Source organism: Mus pahari, chromosome 2 (genome assembly GCF_900095145.1).
Source record: "Mus pahari chromosome 2, PAHARI_EIJ_v1.1, whole genome shotgun sequence".
Lineage (NCBI taxonomy): Eukaryota > Metazoa > Chordata > Mammalia > Rodentia > Muridae > Mus > Mus pahari.
This window is the reverse complement of record NC_034591.1, coordinates 47,906,357-47,918,174: the sequence shown is the minus strand read 5'-3', so window position 1 is coordinate 47,918,174 and position 11,818 is coordinate 47,906,357. Positions and strand designations below refer to the sequence as shown.

Here is an 11,818-nt window from a genome sequence, read left to right as displayed (position 1 = left end):
CACACACACACACACACACACGCACACATACACGCACACACACACACACCCCACACACCATTCAGAAAATTGGTTCTAGTCCAGGTTCGCCTTGTTACCTGTCTCCTGCCCAAACTCTTTGCAGAAGCTGTGACTGAACTCTTATATGCTTCAAAGGTGAGGTAGGTTCCTGCCCAGTTGATGAGCCCAACCCTTAGGTCTTCCGCCTTTGGATGTCTGTGTATCCAGTCCACCTCAGCCATGTGGCTGGTGCCACGAGTGATGACTCTGTCCGGCCCAGGCTTCCCCCCAGTGGTAAGGTCCTACAGGCCATATGGCCGGGAATAAGGCCCGTAGTACCCACCAGAAGCTGTTCCCAGAGGAAACTTTCCAGGCAGAGGTCTGGCCTAGGGGGCAGCACCTCTGTGAGGCGGAAGCATTGTGACTATAAAGGTTACCTTTATCCCAGCACAGTGGGGAAAGGATGCTGGCAATAGGAGCATCAATCATGGGCCAAAAGAAGTGGGTCCCGAGCTTTGGGCATTTGTCTTCCTAACTCCAAGCAATGAGGTAGGATTAAACTGGCAATCAGGGCTGCAACCCGAGACTTTAGATCTGTCCCTCTCTTTCTTATTAACAAGATAGGAATCAACCTATTTACTTCCTAACAAGGGCATTCTGCTCTGCTCTCTCTGGCTCAGCTACTTTGCTTCTTCCTTTCTTTCTTTTTCTTTCTTTCTTTTCTTTTCTTTTCTTTTCTTTCTTTTTTTTTTTAGTTCAAGTCAGCCAAGGTTAAATATATATATCGGTCTTTAGGGGCCTTAGGAAGACAAGGTCAAAATGTTTTGGAAATTATTTTGTTGAGAAGGCAAGGAAACTGGCTACATAACCATTAAGGATGAAGTTCCTTTTTAAAACCTTAAAGGCTCAGAAAGAATGGTTTAGGTGGAGAAAACCCCAGAACTGGGCTTTACCAAGCCCAGCTGTGTTACAGGTGAACTGGCTGGGCAGAAAGCCAGATTTGCCAGCAAGGATGCCAGCCTTCCCCCTCCTCCCAGACGTTGCCAGATCACTTCCTGCAAAGCTCAAGGAGAAGACCTCAGCCCAGAACCTAGACCAACTGAGAGGATGAAAAGAGGTACTCGAAATGGGGGCAACAGGCTTGGCTTAGGCTTTGCCGGGATCTACAGGGAGACAGGTAATCAACCTCGCCTGGAGAATGGCCCAGAGCCATGGTCCTTTAGGTGCCCTCTCTGCTTCAGCATAGATGGGATCTTCCCATGTAGACAGAGTCCCAGTGGTTCCCAGCAAAGGTTCCACCAGTGTTCAGTAAATATGGCTCATAGATGCTCGCTGGCACAGATGGAATCATCTGGGTAATTTTAAACACGCATGAGCTGGGCTGCCAGGATTGATCGTTTTTCTTGTGTGTCTTGGGGGACCTATCTTTTGGATGTCCACATGCACAAAGCTAGGAAACAGACTCTGGTTTGTGGAATAAGAAAGGTACTCATCCCCTTAACTAACCATCTGCAGAACTGAGGAAGAAATGGAATTTCCTTCCCCTGGAGTGTTTAGGAAGAAAAGGGATCATGAGCACTGCCCTCCTGGACTCAGCTGCTTTCAGCCTCTCCCACGGTAACTCAGCTTCCCAACTTCCAGGCAACAGACAACAGCGGGTACAAACCACAGCAAATTTATTACTCAATATCCAGTTCCACATCATAGCACCACCCGGAGCCCTCACTTTCCTCCCCCCAAAACCTGGCCCCAAGGGTACACCCAAAACAGGAAAAAACAAAACAAAAAAAAAAAAAAAAAAAAAAAAAAAAAAAAAAAAAAAAAAAAAAATCAAAACCAAAACCAAAACCAAATTAAATCCAGATCCCTGCTCCTCCCCTGNCTGGCCCCAAGGGTACACCCAAAACAGGAAAAAAAAAAAAAAAAAAAAAAAAAACAAAAAAAAAAAAAAAAGAAAAAGAAAAAAAAATCAAAACCAAAACCAAAACCAAATTAAATCCAGATCCCTGCTCCTCCCCTGGAAGAGGGGGCCTTGGCCAGGAAGCCCTTCCACAGGTCCCAGCAGGCAGGAGAGCAGAGCCCTCTGTACCCAGAGAGCAAGGCTCCAGGCTCCAACGACAAGAGAGAGCATGCAGGCAGGCGCAGGAGCAGAGGCCTGTCTGTGGGGAGGAAGAGTGGGGAGGAAGGGCACTGCCTGAGGAGTCCGGGAGTCTGGTCATCCCGGGATGCACGCGGGAGCTTCCGGGCAGCAGGGGCCTGCCCCTGGCTGGCTAGCGCTTTGACAGCTCGTGGGACAGCCAGTCCAGCCCATCATACAGGCCTGTGCCTTGGGTGGCACAGGTGGCCTGGACGTACCACTGTAGGAACAGAGAGGAGGAGATCAGCCTCAGGGCAGAGAAGGGTACCTCTGTCCAGCTGGCCTCCGAGGAGAGCCTGGGTCCCAGAGCCTGGGTCCCAGTGCTGAGGGGATGTGAGCCTTACCGTGCGGCTACGCAGGTGCTGAAGGCCCAGCTTGTCAGTCAGCTCGCTCACGGGCATGGCATTGGGCATGTCCTGCTTGTTGGCAAACACCAGCAGCACCGCATCCCGCAGCTCATCCTCCTGCAGCTGCAAGGAGAAGGGAGGGTGGGACCTGTGCACTCCAGCTGACTGCACTGTTGGGGACCTCCCCTTTCAAACCTCCAGAGTCTTTGTAGGAAAAATACAGTGCACTGTGTAGTTCATTGCTGAACGTCAACACAGGTATAAATGAGCTCAAACCCACTAAACTTTACCTCTAGAAAAAAAAAATCCTAATTTAAGAACTTGTTCTAAGCAAAGATGACAAAAATTCCAACAGAAAACAAAAGAACAAGTAATATGCGATGTTATTTCTCTTTAGCATAGATAACCCCTCTTTTCTCCCAACTCCGTAGTCTCAGATGGAAAGGATTTAAATTAAAAAGTCCTGCCTAAAGTGGGTAAGATAATATCCAGTGCCATGAAGGAAAACCTCCTGCCCTCACTTAGTGTTCTGGACTTCAATACCACACCCCCCAGAGGACTCTCTGTCCAAAAGCCAAGGGCTCGGTTCCCAGAGCTAGGTATTTACCATCTTCTGGAGTTCGTCAGCAGACTCCTGGACCCGCTCCCGGTCGTTGCTGTCTACCACGAAGATGAGGCCCTGGGTGGGAAGGAGGAAAGGAAGCAGAAGGGGTCACTCCTACCTAGGTCCCACCCTCACCTGGCCTAGTCTCACTTCTCCCATCTTGAGGTGTATCAGCCTTTCTCATCTGGTAAACTTCTAGTCTTCAGAGACCACGGAGGGAGGGAGGGAGGGAGGTAAGGAGGGAGGGAGAAGCTGTGTTGTTGAGAACTACAGTAGACAGCATGGCCCTAGAACTCTGCTTCCCAGAATAAGGTGAGGGGGAATTCTTTAGCTTAGCAAAGATGAAAGTGTTGACATTCAAGGACTCAGTCCTGGTCTAACTCAACCCCTCCCCCAGGGGTTGTCCCCCCACCTCCCAACCCAACTGCACCTGAGTGTTCTGGAAGTAGTGCCGCCACAGAGGCCGAATCTTATCCTGGCCTCCGACATCCCAGACTGTGAAACAGATGTTCTTATATTCCACTGTTTCCACATTGAAGCCTGCAGAAAACAAACAAACAAACAAAAAAAAACAACATTTTTTTGAGGGGAGAGGGGAAAAAACAGGTCGTCAAAGGAACCCATTAAAACCACTCCGTTCTCTGCAAAGGACTCAAATCCTGAAGGCAACGACCACCAAGGCCAAGGGGAATAGAATCCAGAGGACCGGAGGTCAACAGATATGCTAGGCTCATGGTCCACGCCTCAGGCACCATCAGGTGCTTAGAGATACGGGTGACCCATTTCTCAAGTAGCTGTATCTGGTGTCAGGGTCAGGGACAGATAAGGGCCTAGGCAGAAGTGGGAGCAGACCCCGACAAGGCCCAAAGCGACATTCCTGCTTCCCCCTGCCTTGTTCCTGGACTCACCTATAGTGGGGATGGTGGTGACAATCTCCCCCAACTTCAGTTTGTACAGGATGGTAGTCTTGCCAGCCGCATCCAAGCCAACTGCAACGGAGAAGGGGGGGGGGAGGGGGCAAAGAATGGAGACGGGAGCGAGGGAGCCCCCTAGAGCCCAGGGACAGGGAGAGGCCTGGCCAGCTGATGGTGATGGGGGCGGAGAAGCAGGAGCGCCTCCAGGTGCGCGCTCTTCTCCACCTTCCGGGCCTTGAGGGCAGTCTGGGTGGCGAGTGCCAACTCCTGCCCCTCAAGTGCCCGAGGGGCGAGAGGGGCTAGGGAGGTAGGGGGCCCGGGAGGAAGGCCGCGTTCCTTTGAAAAGTCGTTTCCAAGGGCGGAATCCTCCCTTCTTAGCAGCCGGGCTGGGGCGGAGGAAGCGTCACCCCACCCAGGCCCCAGCTCCGGGTTTCAGGCCCAGGGCCGACACTGCAGATCCCGGCTTGCACGGGAGCGCGGCCCCCAGAGGCTTTGGCGGTGGGGTGTCTCGGGGTCAGGGTACCAGGTGAGCGGGGCTGGAGGGACGCGGGGGCGGGAGGGCTGCGGCGGGGCCGGCGCCCCAAGCGGGCCGCGCGCTCGATCTGCCTCACCCATAAGGATCCGCATCTGTTTCTTCCCGAAGATCCGCGAAAAGAGCGCGGACACCGTGAGGCCCATGGCGGGGCCCGGGGTGGGGGCGCGGGCAGGGGACGCGGGGCGAGGGCTGGAACCGGCCGGCCGCGGGGGGATGGGGCGCAACAGCAGAAGGAGGAGGCGCCGCCGCCGCCGCCACCTCCGCGCGTCCGGGTCCGCCCGACGTCACGTGGCCCCGCCCCTCCGGGTCCGCCCCGGCCCCGCCTCCCCCAGGCGCGTTTGCGGAAGAACTGAAGTCTAGCGAGGCCCGGCAGCCTGCCTGGAGCCCAGGGCTTGGAAGGGGACTTGTTCTGGGTCTCCAGTGACTGCAGGACTTTGCTTTACGCTTAAGTCGTAGACTTGCATTCCCGAGAAGGCTTTGAAAAGTACATTTAAAAGATTCTCAAAGTAGTTCATTGTCTTTTTTGTTTTGAAACACTACGTCCACTATGTAGCCTCGGGTGGCCTGGAACTTGCTATGTAGACCAGCCTCGTCTCGAACTCACGGAAGTGCGGTGGCTGCCTTGGCCTCCCGAGTAGATTTTTATTACAGAAACATTTTCTTTCAACCCGTTGTCACTCTTATTTCATCTCTTTCCCTCTCTCTCCGAGCCCCCTCACAGGCTTGGTATCTTCATAATGTCACAGGAGTCTTCTTTTGTTTATAGCCCCTCCCCACTTTTATTTCGTGTTCGTGTGTGGAGGTGTGTAGCGCTAAGAGGACAACCTGTGGGGATCTGTTCTCTCTTTCCACCATGTGGGCCCTGGCGATAGAACTCAGGTCAGGTCATCGGGCCTGGGTGGGAAGTGCCTTTACTGCTGAGTCGTCTTACAGACCCCACATGAGTCTTGATGGAAAAGAAAAGAGCAGAGTCTTGATGGTGTCCTCTTCAGGATGAAAATCTTTTAATATCTTGTAACCCAAGATGAACTCTAAATGCCTTTAAGTTGGGTGCTTTGTTCCAGCCTCATCAGTAGCCACCCTTCTCCCACCACATAAGCTTCCTGGCAAGTCAGTCTCACGGATTTCCGAGGTCCCTAAAATCCTTTCCTCTCTCCTTGATGCTGGTTTCCCACATCTGCCCTGACCTTGGCAGTCTACTCATCTCTCAAACTTCACATCGTTTTACTTCCACGATGCCCGCACACACTAGTGTGAAGGCAGGAGCTACTTGTCTGCATGTCTGCGCCCTTGCTGTTAGGAGGTTCTTGCGACAAGGCCATGCTTCTTCAGTGGAGCTAGCATGTAGTATGTTTGAGTGGCAGACTGAGATAGGACTGCTAAACCTACTAGCTGAGTGACACGGGACATGTTACCCCCTCTGTACATTTTACTCTATGTTCCCCTAAATGTAAATTGGTGCTAATGAGACCCTCTGAACAGAATTTTGCAAAAACTAGACAGCAACAACTCTTGTGACACAGCCCCCACCCCAGCATATGCTGGTATGCCAGATGGACCTTATGACTATATAATGCCCCTCTTAATAAGCAGAACTAAGGGAGGGAGCTATCATGCTTTATGTTAACCAGGTACTGGCCTCGTCTTCCTAGTGTGAGTCCTAACTTTTGCCCCAAACGTTGGACATTGCCCCAAATAGTTTGATGCGTCTTTCATCTAGGTTTTTGGGGCAAGTGCAATGCGACGTCGCCCCCTGTCGCTCACTGGTGGTAGCTTGAGGGCAAAGTTAGGCATCTCCAAACCACTGCTCAGGTGCTCTAGACTTACCTACGGGTTACACCCTCTCCAGGCCACCAGCAGACACTGGGTACGGAAGCCCCACTCATCTCACGCCCACAGGGGGCGGGGTCTGTGGCGTTTTGCTGCCGTCACTTCCAGTGGACCCGGAAGCGGTGCTGTCCCAGTTGTTGGGAAATCGTGATGGAGCCGGGCTAAACCCTGGGCTGATCGTGGGCGGAGGGAGGCGGGTCTGGGTTGCGGTGGCCAGAGAAGCGACTAGGGCGGGACAGGCTCAGGGCCTGTACTGGAGAGCCGTGGCTAAGTGCTCCTGCTAGGCCAGCGTTAGTCCGCCTCCAGGTTAGAACTGGCTCCCACCTTCGGCCTGGCTCCTGCAGTGCGTTGGCCTGGCCACCGCGGCCCCTCATTCCGCCCGGACCGCTGGACAGACCGAGTGTATTGCCTGCAGCCAGACGGTTCTCTCTGCTTCACTTTTAGCTGTCTTTGTGGCTCTGTCCAGGGCTGCAAGAACGTTGACGTGGAGCAATCTGCTCCAGAACCCCCATGGAGAAGTTTGGGATGAATTTCGGGGGCGGCCCAAGCAAGAAGGATCTCCTGGAGACCATCGAGACACAGAAAAAGCAGCTTCTCCAGTACCAGGCAAGACTCAAGGATGTGGTCCGTGCCTACAAAAGCCTGCTGAAAGAGAAAGAAGCCCTGGAGGCCAGCATCAAGGTACTGTCGGTATCCCACGAGGCGGATGTAGGCCTCTCAGGTGTGCAGCCTCCAGGTCTCACGTTTCCTGATTCTGTGGATGACCGGTGCTCCACTCACAGCGAGGATAGCACCGGAACTGCCACTAGTTTGGATACCGCAGCCAGTCTTACAAGTGTCAAGGGTGAATTTGGGGTTGAAGATGACAGAGTGGCCCGTGGACCACTTCCCCCAAAGTCTGAAGAGGCCAGTGGGTCAGAGAGTGGCGTTAGTAGTACCAGTGGGGATGGGCCATCCGCAGGTAGTGAGATGGACAAAAGAGTGCATCAGCTGAAGACTCAGTTGGCCACTTTGACTAGCTCCTTGGCGACAGTCACTCAGGAAAAGTCCCGTATGGAGGCGTCTTACCTGGCAGATAAGAAGAAGATGAAGCAGGACTTAGAAGATGCCAATAAAAAGGCAGAGGAAGAACGGGACCGCCTGGAGGGAGACTTGAAGGGGCTGCAAGAGCAGATAGCAGAAACCAAAGCCCGACTTATCACACAGCAGCATGATCGTGCCCAGGAGCAGAGTGACCATGCCTTGATGCTGCGCGAGTTACAGAAGCTCTTGCAGGAGGAGAGGACCCAGCGCCAGGACCTGGAACTTCGGTTAGAAGAGACCAGAGAAGCCTTGGCAGGGCGGGCATATGCCGCTGATCAGGTCGAAGGGTTTGAACTGCAGACCAAGCAGCTGACCCGAGAGGTAGAGGAGCTGAAAGGTGAGCTGCAGGCCATTCGAGATGAGAAGAACCGACCAGACCCCCGGCTGCAGGAGCTTCAGCAAGAGGCTGCCCGTCTTAAAAGCCACTTCCAGGCCCAATTGCAGCAAGAAATGAGGAAGGTAATTATTCTTCATATCCTTCAAATAGTCATTTTAACTTACATAGGAAATTATTTTTCTCTTTGGGTCATTAGATAACTGTAATGCATTCCCGTGTGTGTGTGTGTGTGTGTGTGTGTGTGTGTGTGTGTGTGTTTCATGAGGCAGGATCTTACCATGTAACCCAGTCTGCCCTTGAACTCATAGAGATTTGCCTGCTTTTCCATACCAAGTGCTAGGATTAAAGGCATCCGTCTCCCCACTTAAGGCAGGGTCTTGTTCTGGTCAGGGAATGCCTAATGCTTGTTAGCATGAGTACTGGGACTTTGGTCTGGCTCCACATTCCCAACATGCACTCTGATATTTGATGCCAAGTGGAAAATTTGCAGCAGTGAGTCCTGTGAAGTCTGGTTTTGTGTGGTGTCCTTATAACAGGATAAGAAGTTTCTGAGTATTTCTGGGTTCAAGCCAGATAGCTCTATCTAGGCCTCTGGGTGTTGGCATCTTACCAGCTGTGCTGTTTGAGGTGATATAGTGACAGCCGTGTAGGGAAAGCTTGTGTGTATCCTGAGAAGTGTGTGCTTATAGGTAAGGTGACTGGAGGAAGCAAAGGGGATTTTCTCCGGAAGAAATGCCTGTGTATGCGTGCGCTCAGTTGAGGTTTGCCTCAACTGTTTTACAGTGTTCCCTTTCAGTAGAGAGAGGGATCTAGGTTGGTTTTGAATTTCCAGGAATGTTGGGAAAGGGAAAGAATGTTACACGGCTTCTTTAAATGATTTGGAAAGTCATGGCTAACAGGAACATACTTTGTATTCAAGCTTAAAGAAAAATAGAAAACTGTGGTAGAAACAGCACATATACAAAGGGACTTAAGTTAAAAATCCCCAGTTCCCACTTGTTCCGGGTCATCCTGAGCCCTGTCTCCTCCCCCACACCCAGTTGACTGTAGGGTTTTGTGACTTTCCTGGATGCCTTGTCACCTGTTCTTTGCTTTGCAGACAGCCCTTGCAGAGGACCAGCTCCGCCAGCAGTCTCAGGTAGAAGAGCAAAGGCTAGCAGCCCTGGAGAACCAGATCTCTGAGGTGTCTGAACTGCTGGGCACCTATGAGAAAGCCAAGCAGAAAGACCGGCTGGCCATCCAGAAGCTGAAGGAACGAATTTTGCAGCTGGACCTGGAGAACAAGACACTGGCCCTTGCAGCCTCTAGCCGGTCCTCTCTTGACATCCCTGGTGACGAATCCAGTCTGGATATCAATGTCTTGAAGGACAAGATGGAGAAGCTCAAGAGGCTACTGCAGGTTGCAGCTAGGAAAAGCCAGGTGACCTTGGATATAGAGAAGCTCTGCGACCCTGAGATAATGACCAACTCTGAGGCTGCTGACGGGGAAAAGGCTACCGCGCTCTACTACCAACAGGAGCTGAAGCAGCTGAAGGAAGAGTTTGAGCGGTACAAGATGCGAGCCCAGGTTGTGCTCAAAAGCAAGAACACCAAAGACGGGAACCTGGGGAAGGAGCTGGAGGCAGCACAGGAGCAGCTCGCCGAGTTGAAGGACAAGTATATCTCCCTGCGGCTGTCCTGTGAGGAGCTGGAAAGGCAGCACCAGCAGGAGGCTGAGGACTGGAAGCAGGAGCTGGCCCGGCTGCAGCAGCTCCATCGTCAGGAACTGGAGCGCAGCCAGCTGGACTTCAGGGACCGCACACTGAAACTGGAGGAGGAGCTACAGAAGCAGCGGGACCGGGCCCTGGCTGTGCTCGCCGAGAAGGACTTGGAGCTGGAGCAACTACGTTCTGTGGCCTTGTCCTCTGGGTTGCCAGGACGCAGAAGCCCTGTGGGAGGAGTGGGTGGTGGAGGTCTTGGGGACCCAGCTGACACAACTTCCTCAGATAGCTTGACCCAGGCCCTGCAGCTTGCTGCAGCCAACGAGCCCACCTTCTTCCTTTATGCTGAGCAGTTGGCCCGCAAGGAGGTGGAGATCACCTCTCTGAGGAAGCAGAAACACAGGCTGGAGGTCGAGGCCCATCAGCTGCAGGAGAGGCTGCTGGAGGAGGGCGAGCGGCATCGAGAGGAGGTTGGAGCCCTTCAGAGCCACATCGAAAAGAACATCAGGGACCAGAGCAGGGAGGGAGCCAACCTGGAATATCTCAAAAACATCATCTACCGCTTCCTGACCCTGCCCGACAGCCTGGGCCGCCAGCAGACGCTCATGGCCATCCTCACGATCTTGCACTTCAGTCCGGAAGAGAAACAAGTGCTAATGCAGCTCCCAAGCAGTGGGAGCTGGTGGCCTTCCGGCAAGAGATGATAGATACTTTTTGTTTTCTTACCAACTCCTGAAATCTCCGTGCCTCTTTTATTGTGGGAAGGGCAGGCTCGGATTTCTACAGCCTCTTCTCTTGCATTCTTATTTATTTCTTCACTGTGTTGAACTCAGAGCAGAATGGGATTATCTGCCAAGTGCCATTAATGCAGTTTTATCCTTGGGCTCTCAGGGTACTGCCAGTATTGAGACAGCATCTTGTAGTGGTCTGTATGTGGAGCAGGTTAGGGAGAAAGGCTGGGGGTAGGAGGTGGGAGTTAAGGAAGTGGTGAGGGTCTTTATGAATAAGATATTTTGTAATGCTCCCGGCTCAGAGCTAGGAATAAATGTGACTCCCAGGGGAGTTCATCTGACTTTGGAACATATACAGTAACTCCGTATGTATTCCTTCTCAGTCAGAAGCTGGTCCACTTTTGTCCTAATTCTCTGGGGACATTAACATCAAGCTAGGAAGAGACCAGGGAGTTAGAAACAGTAACGGTTTGTCCAAAGGGCTGAGGACTAGTGAGTTCCTCCCAGAACTTGGAACCAGCTGAGCCCTTTGTGCCCATCCCAGAGAGGGTCCCGAGCAGCAGTGTGATCTTAGAGATTTCCAAATTGGTCCTGTTTGGGCCAGGGCAGGATTATAAACAAACCTCTCCTGCTTAAGGCTGGCCGGAGAGTGGGAGTGGATGACTTCATGGTCTTTCCTTCAACATGGAGCTTGTATAAGAAATGACATCTTAGCTTCTTTCAGAGCATTTGGACAGTAAGCCGGGGCCTGCAGAGATACGAGGAGTTTCTGCCAAGATGTATTCCCAGCTGTGTTTGCTTTTGCAGGGACAGGAAAAAGGAGGTAATTTGCTGCAGATTCCAGAACACTGTTAGGACCCTCCCAGGAAAAGCAGAGGTCAGCTGAAATTCTTTCTGCCCTATGATCCTGGCAGAGGTTAATTCTATTCTTTTTTTTTCTTTTGGTTAATTCTGTTCTTTAAGGAAAGTAGCTCTCAGAAGACTTGGGTCAAAGCACTATGAGTCGCCCAGTTCTTTTCTTTGATCAGTTTGCTCTTCCTGGTTATAAAGACCTTTGGACCCGAAAGATCAATGTTTGGCCATTACTGTATATCTTTTTGCTATTTTTATTATCGAGATCTGTTTTGTGAGGGTTTGGGGTACAGAAGACTTTGATTAACTATGTTTTTGATGGGAGGAGGTGACCTGATTATCTGCGGGAGCAGACTTCAATGGAACAGAAGTGATGTCTTTGTAGTAATAACAATGGTCATTAAACCTGAGTGACTTGAGCTGTGTTTTCTTAATGGTGGTGTCTATACATCTGGACACAAGTAGAGTGTGAAAATAAATGGTGAATGAAAAGGCTAGATATATAGTTCCTTATATTGATCTCTGAGCTCAAATCTATATTCCATTATGTTAATCCATGAGCTTCACTCCAGGGAGGTATACCTCAGGGCTTTAACTGCCTGACAGATAACAGATTTCTTAGGTTGGAAGTGTGTGTGTGTGTGTGTGTGTGTGTGTGTGTGTATGAGAGAGAGAGAGAGAGAGAGAGAGAGAGAGAGAGAGAGAGAGAGAGAGAGAATGAGAGAGAGAGTGTGTGTGTGTATGTGTG

The 11,818-nt window shown here is 51.7% G+C and overlaps 3 protein-coding genes across 3 annotated transcripts in view; 1 reads left to right on the top strand and 2 right to left on the bottom strand.

Moving 5' to 3' along the window:
- Positions 1–469, bottom strand: part of Fscn3 (fascin actin-bundling protein 3) — a 10,690-nt gene extending 10,221 nt beyond the window's left edge. Inside the window, exon 1 of the mRNA XM_021191703.1 lies at positions 99–469. Coding sequence (XP_021047362.1) covers positions 99–242 — 144 coding nt within the window. The 5' untranslated portion in view covers positions 243–469. The remainder of the gene's footprint in view (positions 1–98) is intronic.
- Positions 470–1,933: 1,464 nt separating this feature from the next.
- Positions 1,934–4,786, bottom strand: Arf5 (ADP ribosylation factor 5). The gene is made up of 6 exons (XM_021190647.2): positions 4,614–4,786; positions 3,997–4,077; positions 3,519–3,628; positions 3,092–3,163; positions 2,482–2,607; positions 1,934–2,357 (listed from the first exon to the last, which is right to left on the bottom strand). The coding sequence occupies exons 1-6, from the start codon at positions 4,678–4,680 to the stop codon at positions 2,271–2,273; spliced, it is 543 nt and encodes a 180-aa protein (XP_021046306.1). The 5' UTR covers positions 4,681–4,786; the 3' UTR covers positions 1,934–2,270.
- Gcc1 (GRIP and coiled-coil domain containing 1) lies at positions 4,199–11,489 on the top strand. The gene is made up of 3 exons (XM_021190317.2): positions 4,199–4,528; positions 6,812–7,909; positions 8,887–11,489. The coding sequence occupies exons 2-3, from the start codon at positions 6,878–6,880 to the stop codon at positions 10,189–10,191; spliced, it is 2,337 nt and encodes a 778-aa protein (XP_021045976.1). The 5' UTR covers positions 4,199–4,528; positions 6,812–6,877; the 3' UTR covers positions 10,192–11,489.
- The last annotated feature ends 329 nt before the right edge of the window (positions 11,490–11,818 follow it).